Consider the following 9,992-nt stretch of genomic DNA (forward strand, 5'->3'; position numbering starts at 1 on the left):
TTCAAGTTGTTCTCATTTGTATCTTGACGGTAGCTGTATTGCTCAAATAGCCCTTGGTGCTCGTGTCACATGATGGATTCACAGCATCGTGTACGTATGGTCCCCTGCCACATAATGTACATTATAACAAGCTTAGTGACGCCTTCGTCGAACAAACAGTTTGGGTTGCTCGATTTCACTTTAGTTTATTTTCCATGCGGTCAAGACTCATATTAAGTACCAGCCTAAGAATTGAGTGGGGCGAATAACCGTGACAATAACTTGTGCTTAACCAAGTACTAGATTTGGTGGACATGAGGCAGCGGATAAAAGCGAACGCTGTGCAATGCACAGGTGCCATGCCGAAGGAGCGTGTTGGGAAATACAAGAAGTTGCGAGCACATTCTGTCAAGCAGTGAATTTGCTCGCTCTTCTCACAAGTTACCAGCTTATACGAGGTAAGCTCAAACCAATCTGGACTGTCAGTGTTGATGAGTTGACGATCAGCTTCAGCGGGCAAAGTGTATCAGCACCTTCGAACGACTTAGGTATCCTATCAGGCCACAGGATACGAGAAAGCCTCCCCAACGCTCTTTCGAATACTTCTTACCCATATTACTTCACTATGCTCTCTGGCAGACCGACTTCGAGATCCTCATGGCCCGTTGTGCCAGTAAATCAATCGACTCTAAAACCCGTGTTGACCTTAAGGGGCCACAAATACATTACTACTCGATCCATATCCTACTTTCCGGACGGGAAGCGGATAATCAGCGGGTCATGCGATAGGACCATCTGTGAATGGAACATAGAAGCGGGCAAGGAAATCAAGAAGGCGCGGGATGTTTGTAAGCAAGAGGTACATGCTGTGGGGGTATCAAGGGACGGTCGATGGGTTGTCTCTGCAGGTGGGGATTACAGCGGGGAACTCAAAGTCCGTGAGGTTGAGACGGGAACCGTGAGAACATTCGAACTGACAAGTGGTATTAACTGCATCGATATCTCTGGGGACAGCACACTACTAGCGAGTGGGTCATTGGATGGTACAACACGGATATGGAGCTTGGAAACATGCAATCTCGTAGCTGGTCCATTTAAAAGTATCAACTGGGTGGACGCAATCCGATTCTCGCAAGACTCAAAAAAGCTCGCACTCAAGTCAAATGGGGGGAGCCGCCTCGAAGTGTGGGATGTCCAATCACAGAGATTGGTTGTTTACAGAGAAGGTGACTGGGGTTTGGGAGGTGTGCCAGTGTTTTGGACTACCAAAGACACAGCCATCGTAACCGCATTCAGCTTTGAAGTTGCCCAATTTCAAGTCAAGACGATCTATGAATTTGACGTGTCTACACTGGAGAACACCGGGGCCCCTTTTGAAGGACACACCCAAACCATCACCAGTATAGCACTTTCACTCGATCATGCTCTCCTCGCCAGTGCTGCTCAGGACAACACCATCAAGCTTTGGGCCTTTGAGTCCCGCCAGCTCCTCGCCTCATTTGATAGTTGTTCTACCATCTGCCACCTTCTTTTCTCGCCCGACTCGCGCCAATTAGTTTACACCACTGCGTCACTGTTTGGCAACAACATTTACTTATGCAATACTCCCCCTGAGATCCTCGCTAACATCCAGCCAGTACCACAAGATAGAGTGCGCAGCTAACCCCGAATAGTACTATCGTTCACGTGCTTACATTTTCTTGCAGACTGTTTCTTCTAGAAACCTATTCCTCGCTGATGTACTCATCCCTTACTTCTCATCTATACCACTCTATTAATCCCCTTTTTGCAGTCTGGCACGCTCTCTCGCGTCGTGAATCGATCTAGCGAGGCCCTACCAGATGCGCAAGAGCGCCTCCCTTCCTACTCTCTACCACCTCCCTCTGTCAGTTTCGCCCGTCGTCGACCAGGATTCGAATCCTGGATTAACAGACACGCCGAAACCTCTCGCATACAGCCTACCGACATGCGACCATCTACTGACATGCGGCAGCGGCCTGCTGACATGCAATCATCGCCTGATAGGATGTCGGGGCAACATTATGAATTAGGATCCCAACCATTGCATCGGGACACATTACATTTCAACCGGGGACTGACATCTCCCAAGTACCACAATATCACCTGTCATAGCTCTTTCCCCTCCACCGCAGATACCCTCTTCTATAGTAGGTTCGCGGCCACCCCGGTTACCTCCCGACTCTCGCGAGCTCCTTCCCTCCTCTTCCCATACGAATACAGTCTTCTTCGCTCGTAATGATGAGCCTCGCGATCTCCCCCTCGAAGCGATGCTCCAAAACCTCACGGGATATGTCACAAAGGACGAAGAATATCCTGTTGCTCGTGGCGGGTTCGGGGAGATCTGGAAATGCACCTGCCACATGAATCGTAGATTAATCAAAGTTTGTTCACTGTCTTTTGTCTGTCCATCTGTCTAAATTAATAATCTGGTAGGTCGCAGTGAAGGCATTGCAAGTGTACGCCGCCGATCAACTTGGTCCCGCAAAGACGAAGAAGATCAAGGTGAGTTTCTTGACAAAAGACTGTGTCTTCCCCTTATGAGCTGCGACTTCGTAGAGGATAATGCGTGAACTCAGAATATGCGCTAACCTCAAGCATCCAAATATTCTATCCGTTTATGGTTATACGTATGGGTTTGGCCCATTTATAGCGATAGTCAGTCCTTGGGCGGAGAATGATAACCTATCGGACTATTTGGAGCTCGAGGGCGCGGCTCTTACTCTCGTCAGAAGATTCCAGATCGTAAGTATCCCCTCATATTTTATGCAGACCACATATTGATGGCAATCTCAGCTCAAGGATATCATAGCTGGTCTGCAATATCGTGCGTGTTAGTTATTCTCGGTCCTTGACCTGGAGTAGTGATATTGTTCCCAGTTCATGCAAACAGTGTCGTTCATGGTGACTTTACTGGGGTAAATTCGACCCCTTTTCGTTAATTTTGATTTGATCGAGACGTGAGTTCTAGCCCAACGTGCTGATTCATGGTGATGGCACTGCGTGTGTCGCTGACTTTGGTCTTTCCTTGATGTATTCCGAAGTTATAAGCGCCTCTCAGGCTTGTTGGACGTCCACGCTGAAAGGAAACATGCGATGGATGGCTCCTGAGCTGCTCATTGAACGAGAGGATGGATCTCAAGTCCGGCCGAGTGAGCAGAGCGACATGTATTCATTTGGCGGCATCATGCTGCAGGTACGTCTGGTTTATTTTGGCCTCTCGTTTATATCACGGGCTCCACTCGTAGGTCCTCACCAACAAAGCACCCTACTATCACCTCACAAATGATGCTACCATCATTCTCTGCATAGCCAAGTCGCAAAGACCTTCCCGATCTCGTTATCCTAAGCTCCGCGAACGATACTGGCAGTTTATTGAGGAATGCTGGTCTACCAATCCTCGGGACCGCCCATCGACGGAGGGAGCTGATTTGACGATCTGGAATGAATATTACTTGCTGTCTGGATCCCCTTGATTCTTTAATTGCATTCAACAGTCTGTTAGCAGTGCAACCAACAAAACGAGGCACAGTCACAGGGTACTAGTACCTATACTGTAAACGTAGGCTTACTACCAAACATCTCCTGCAGCATGCTATGAGAATGCTGTAGTTACTTGTGTACATCGTGTCTAACGTGTCCCCGTGATTTGTATGTGCATGCCTCAATCCCCACTAAACACCACATCGAAAGATGGACATCCCAAGCCGGGTTTCCGAGCTGATATCGTATAGCTAAATAGTGTGACAATGCTATTCCGCTACAGTAGAGTGAGGTTACACACTACGAGTCGATGGATGGCTCCTGACGTGCTTCCGCGCTACCGTGACTTCCGGTCGTTGCACAGAGAAATTGTATTTATTCCAAAAACAAATGCCTGTACGCTCATCAGTGAATTGATGAGTCCTCGATATTGTAGCCGTGGGAAGTATAGCACGATGTAATTCTGCTGCCGCCAAATATTAGCTTATATACTGCGAGCAATTTGAGTTGCACATATATACTCATGTATGCTTGTAAATCCAGCTTAACATGAATGATTTATAACAATCCTGGGACATTCCGCCTTTGCAGCCAATGAGTAGTGGTAGTATACCTGAGCCAATTGTTTTGAGCTTCGACATCTTACCTGATCTTGTTTTTTAATTACAATGTTATTTAAGGCCTTTTGATGGAAAGAGCCTCGGGCATTTGTCGACAAATATAAAATACCATTAGATTTAGTCACAAAGCTATGACATTCCTCCTTTTCAGATAATGAGGGGTGGTAGTAGACTTATCCCAATTATTTCGTGCATTGTCGTTTGGCCCTATTTATTTATCCCATTACAATGCTATTCAAGCCCTTCTCATGAGAAGATACCTTTAGCGGACAACTTTTGAAACTGGCTGTACCGCTTCCAGCGGCCTCCGCTTTCAATAAGACTACATTAAGTATTTTCAAAACAATGCTTTACATGTTTCTGATTGCTGCTTATTGCAAATGTGAAAGTACAGCGGCGCTCTACAAGGCATCACCGGGATCAATTGTGCTACAGCGCTGGAAATATCCTAAGTCCAACATTTGTATATGTTTGTTCATGTGACGGTGCGCTCACAAAAGTTCAACTTGAACTTTTCTTCCCGCTCTCACTCGCTCTCACTCATCGCTACTCTCACTTGCCACTTTGGCCGACGATGATGGTGCGATGACAACGACGATGACCCGACAGCAACAACCCAACAACATCAACACGACGACGATGATACGACGACAATGACGACGACACGACGACGACAATGACGACGACGATGACGACGACACGACGACGACAATGACGACGACGACGCGACGCAATGCGACGACAACGACACGATGCGACGACAATGACGATATGACGACGACGATGCGACGCAATGCGACGACAACGACACGATGCGATGACAATGTCGATATGACGACGACGACGCGACGCAATGCGACGACAACGACACGATGCGACGACAACGACGACGCGATGCGACAATGGCGAGACGACAACGACAACGAGATGACGATGACACGACGACGACATGATGCGATGCGACGACGATGACGATGACACAACAACACAACGACGACGACACAACGATGATGACGACGGATACAACGATGACACGACGACGACAATATAACGACGACACAACAACATATCTCTCACTCGCTCTCATCTATAATAGATAGATAGATGTTCGCTGTTTATGTCAGATTTAAAATTTAATGGAATTTGCTTGATATCATTTAATTGAATTGGAAAAGCTGCCTGAAAATAATGTGCTAGTATTGTCGTGAATTGAGATCCTATTTACGAAAATTTGAAAGGGATTAAAATAATTGGACAGATTGCCAAATCGTCAAATTCTTGCAGATTTGTGCAAGTTGGATCGCATTTCATCCAATTTGAGAAGGAGGTTTTTCCTGAGCTATAGCTTTGACATCGGAAGCAGATATAAGAAAATGAAAAACGCTTCTTTCCTCTACAAGGTCAAACATGATAATGTAATGACCGATGGCAGAATTATGCTGATGTGTGCGATTGTGTACTATATATTGTGATATATGGCTTTCTACTTTCTTCACCGGTTCACTGATGCTATATTGGCACTATATCATTCTTTGTTTGTCCACGTCATACATGTTCTCGCTCTCTGCTCGAAATGTTGCTTCGTTGCGTCGTGAGTGTAGTTCATTACATACTTTGCAAGATCGTTGTGCAGTAGGTAGTCTATAGCAGTTTCCTAGATGCTTGCTACAGTGAGAACATAACAGCGTAATAATTCACATGCGGAAGACTGCATACATGATTCATGACAAATCGAGGCGCCACCCTATTCAGACTCGTAAGGAGGTCGACCTGCGAAATTGCTGATTTGGTGAACCACACTGATTGCAAGGACTCGTCCATTTGTTCTTGATGCGTCGAATGGAAGAACTTGTGCCTAAGCAAGTCCATATCAGGCCATAGGATACGAGAAAGCCTCACCGACGGTCCTTCGAATACTTCTCACCCATATTACTTTGCTATGCTCTCTGGTAGACCGGCTTCGAGATCCTCATGGCCCGTTGTGCCAGTAAAAGAATTGACTCTGAGTCTCTGACACCCGTGTTGACCTTAGGGGACATTGTTTCAGCCATATCCTACTTTCCGGACGGGAAGCGAATAATCAGCGGGTCAAACAATAAGACCACTCGTGAATGGGACCTAGAAGCGGGCAAGGAAGTCGAGGAGGCGCGGGATATTTGTGAGCAGGAGGTACATGCTGTGGGGGTATTACCGTATCGAGGGATAGTCGATGGGTTGTCTGCGGTCTCTGCAGGTGGGGACTTCAACTTTTCAGGGAGCTAGAAGGTCGCAGTCAATGCCAGTCATATCATCTTGGGGGAATTACCTTGAAGTGTAGGATGTCCGATCACATGTTCACACGGGGAACCTCGGAGGTAGCCGTTATGACACACGTGTTTTGGACTAGCAAAGACAAAACCATCGTAATCGCATTCAGCTCAACGCGGACACCTCAATCAAGACAGTTTATGAATTCGACGTACCTACTCTGGAGACTATTGGAGCCCCCTTTGAAGGACACACCCAGGCCATCCCTGGTCTAGCACTTTCACTCGATGATTCACAGCTGACTTGGGATGAATAGAAAATACCTGTTCGACCATCGATAATCGATAATCAGAGTTTGAAACGATTCAATGCTAATTGGCAAATCAACCATCCATGATGTTAACAACCCCAACAACCAGAGATCCGAAGGAAGCCTCACAACTGTAGGATCTCCACTACGAACGTTCACGGAGTGAATTGGATGAACCGCGTGTGTCTTCTTCCTATCTGCCGCATGGACCCCTGAAACAATTACGGTCAGGCTCATTGACTTATGTAGAAAATTGCGGTGACACAACTTGGACATACGAGCCCATTCGTTTATATTTGAAAACAAGGTGCTTATGATAATAGCCTCATGTTTTGGGCGTCTATTGAGGGGTTAATGCTATAAAACAGGTTTAGAACACCCCATCAGACAACCGGCACCTCTGCAATCTCGAAAAAGACACTATCCCCCCACATACCAAGCCCACCTCAACTGTGCTGCGGCTCCACTAAAATGGCGGCGCTCATTCCAAAAATTACACCCATTCGAGCATTTGAAGATCATGGGGATCGCGTGGTCGCAGTCGCGATTCTCAGTCCCCAATATAGCTACGACGAACGCATGGTCACGGGCTCGTATGACGGGGTGCTTCGTCTATGGGACTTAAAAACAGGTGCAGTGTTGAAGAAGATGGAGGGGCATCGCAGTCGAGTACGGGCGTTGGCTGTTTCACGAGATGGGCAATGGATAGCAAGCGGCGATGAGAGCGGAGAGCTCATCATGTGGCATGGAAAAACTGGGGAACTCAGCCAAACAGTCAATAAAGCCCACGACGGCTGCATATTTTCACTTGATTTTGCTTCAGATTTCGGCTACGATGCGTTGGCCAGTGGATCATCTGACACCACCACGAAAATATGGTACCCACAATTCTTGAAGGAGGCCCGATGTTCAATCAGCTGTGGTGGAAACGTCCGCTGTGTTCGGTATTCGATGCATAGATATTATCTTGCGATTGCAACAGACGACCATATCCAAATTTACCAGGGCTGCAGTGATTATTACAATACATTTTACTTACTGAAAACGATCGGTGGAGGATTAAACTACTCACTCACATGGATGCCAGATGGCACACGGCTTTTCTCAGGAGGCAACGGAGCTAATCCCACAATACGAGAGTGGGATACATCGACCTGGCAGCAGGTCCGTGAGCCCTGGAAAGGCCATTTCAAGAATATCCACGCCATTTCTGTGAACTCTAGCGGTACTCTCCTTGCCTCCGCATCTCATGACAACCGTGTCCGCCTCTGGCGACTCTCAGATCGAAAAAACATTGCCATATTCAAGCACTCTGGGGAGGTGAACTGCGTCACATTCTCTGCGAATGGCAAGCACGTCCTCAGTGGAGGTGTGGATCAAAAGATCTCAGAGTGGCCAACATCCGAGGATGCTTTGATAGAGGATGGTTCAAAAGACGGCCTCATGAAAGAGCAGGTGACACACACAGTACGTTTGTTTTCATTTTCTCGCCGGTTTATCTCTAAACGTCTTTTTATGCCAAGGCTCAAGCCTACTCTGATTTCAAGGCATGTTCCCACCTTTGGCTCTTATAACACAATGTGAACATGATCTACGCAGGTCCTCGCTATGACCTCGACAGTCCGCAACGCATGCATAGCTGGGGACTGGTTTACCGCTGAAAGGATGCTAAGTAATGGTGTTAACACTGATGACCACACCGCCTACGCCAATCGCGCATTTGTTATGGCACGAAAGTGCAACTGGGACCAAGCACTTCAAGACGCAATTCAGGTAAGACTGACCGACCCTTCATTACCTCCTCGCAAAAGTTAACGTTGATGACATAGTCCGTCAGCATTAAGCCATCGTTGGCAGGCCATATATCCAAGGGCATTGCCCTCTGCGGAAAAAAGCAGGTTCTGGCTGCGAGGATCTCATTTGACCTCGCATCCATGTTCACAAATCGAGATTTAAAGATTGATCACTTCCTTTTCTTGATCAAGGCAGGTAATATTTTTCTTACATATTGCGTGCTTCATTGCGGTTTTTAGACCATTGCGTTGTTCAATGCAAATGAACATCAAGAGGCAATTCTTCGCATCCGAGAGCTAGCTGCGTCTCCCGATGTCGATTCTGTTGCTTGTCTTATCGTGGAAGTGAGTACCATTCGCCCACTCATGCCAGATTCATGTGTCGTTATTGATTCCCGTCCTTTGTAAATCAGGCCTACCTACGTGTCCAACTGGGAAACATTGCCTTGCAGGGCGCGCGTTACAACGAAGCTGTTGAACACTTCACTGCCGCTGCCAATGCTAGCACCCCCTTTTACAGATTGCCAATTCATTTGACGTACGATGCATTTGTCGTGGTACGCTGATATGACTCAACCGACACTTCATTCGTGCTCAACTGCGTGTTTTCCACAGCTATTTGGCTGGGACCTCAAGTCCTTGTGGCAAACTGCGAATCAGCAACAGTGTTATGCACTCCTTCGAGCAGGTAGTTTTGGAGCAGCCATCGAATCGTATCAGTCGATGATGGATAAGATTGATGAGGATATGACGCTCGACTTACGTGCTTGGTTCGCTGGTAAGTATTCGGTGATATTTCCCTGTCTCCTCGTTTATAATCATCATCTGCACTTCACTCAGCTCTCAAGTGAGGTCGAAACGCGGCCTATGCTTCCCATGGAGATGGCGCGCTCGTACCGAGCAGTAGTTTGAAGTTCCTCGTGTAATTTTCATTTGTGCCTTGACGGTAGCTGCATTACTTAGATAGTACTTGGTGTTCGTGTCATAATATGCTGGCCCGCTTGAGCATGTTTACCCTGTGTTTACTTTTACCTGAAATAACTTCTGAACATCGTCTCGCACATGTGTCGTGAAGTTTCAGGCTGTGACGATCTCAATATTTTTAGTCATATGTGGCTGTGACGTTCGAGTTCGAAGTTCGTCATCGCCACATCTCCAGATCTGGCTTCTATGTATGTGCAAAGTAACCTCGAACATCACAAACTTGACCATCCACGAATGCATGACACGGGAACTATACACTGTATGCATCGTGTCTCGGCACTGCTAGAACACGAACTAGAAGGTCATTGCCACACCAATTGCCATCCTCAACCACCCGAAGTCCGAGAGACATCATGTTTTCGAAGTTCGAATTGCCAATCCAAAATCATCGAATCCAAAATACTCCAACGTTCGAACGAAGTTCAATAATAGCTGCAGGACTTGAATCAGTTTGAAACAATTTTAAATTATTATCTTCAATACTAATGGTAGATCGCACACCCGTGATGCTAACAACCAGAGGAGATGAAAGGAAGCCTCGCGGCTATAGAATCTACG

At 46.9% G+C, this 9,992-nt stretch overlaps 2 protein-coding genes across 2 annotated transcripts; both read left to right on the forward strand.

The window, feature by feature from the left end:
• The first annotated feature begins 225 nt into the window (after window positions 1-225).
• F5891DRAFT_593408 (WD40-repeat-containing domain protein) lies at window positions 226-2,012 on the forward strand. Its single transcript, XM_041372394.1, has 3 exons — window positions 226-437; window positions 493-1,630; window positions 1,686-2,012. Exons 2-3 carry the CDS (start codon window positions 605-607, stop codon window positions 1,755-1,757), a joined length of 1,098 nt encoding a protein of 365 aa, XP_041222014.1. The 5' UTR covers window positions 226-437; window positions 493-604; the 3' UTR covers window positions 1,758-2,012.
• A 547-nt stretch (window positions 2,013-2,559) lies between these two features.
• On the forward strand, window positions 2,560-3,413 carry F5891DRAFT_903209 (kinase-like domain-containing protein; the record flags this gene model as incomplete). Its single annotated transcript, XM_041373499.1, has 4 exons — window positions 2,560-2,746; window positions 2,863-2,915; window positions 2,969-3,193; window positions 3,246-3,413. Coding segments are annotated over 4 exons (633 nt in total), but the record flags the coding sequence as incomplete, so codon positions are not given.
• Window positions 3,414-9,992: the final 6,579 nt, after the last annotated feature.

Source organism: Suillus fuscotomentosus (assembly GCF_016647785.1).
Source record: "Suillus fuscotomentosus strain FC203 chromosome Unknown F5891scaffold_55, whole genome shotgun sequence".
In the NCBI taxonomy this organism is placed as follows: Eukaryota; Fungi; Basidiomycota; class Agaricomycetes; order Boletales; family Suillaceae; genus Suillus; species Suillus fuscotomentosus.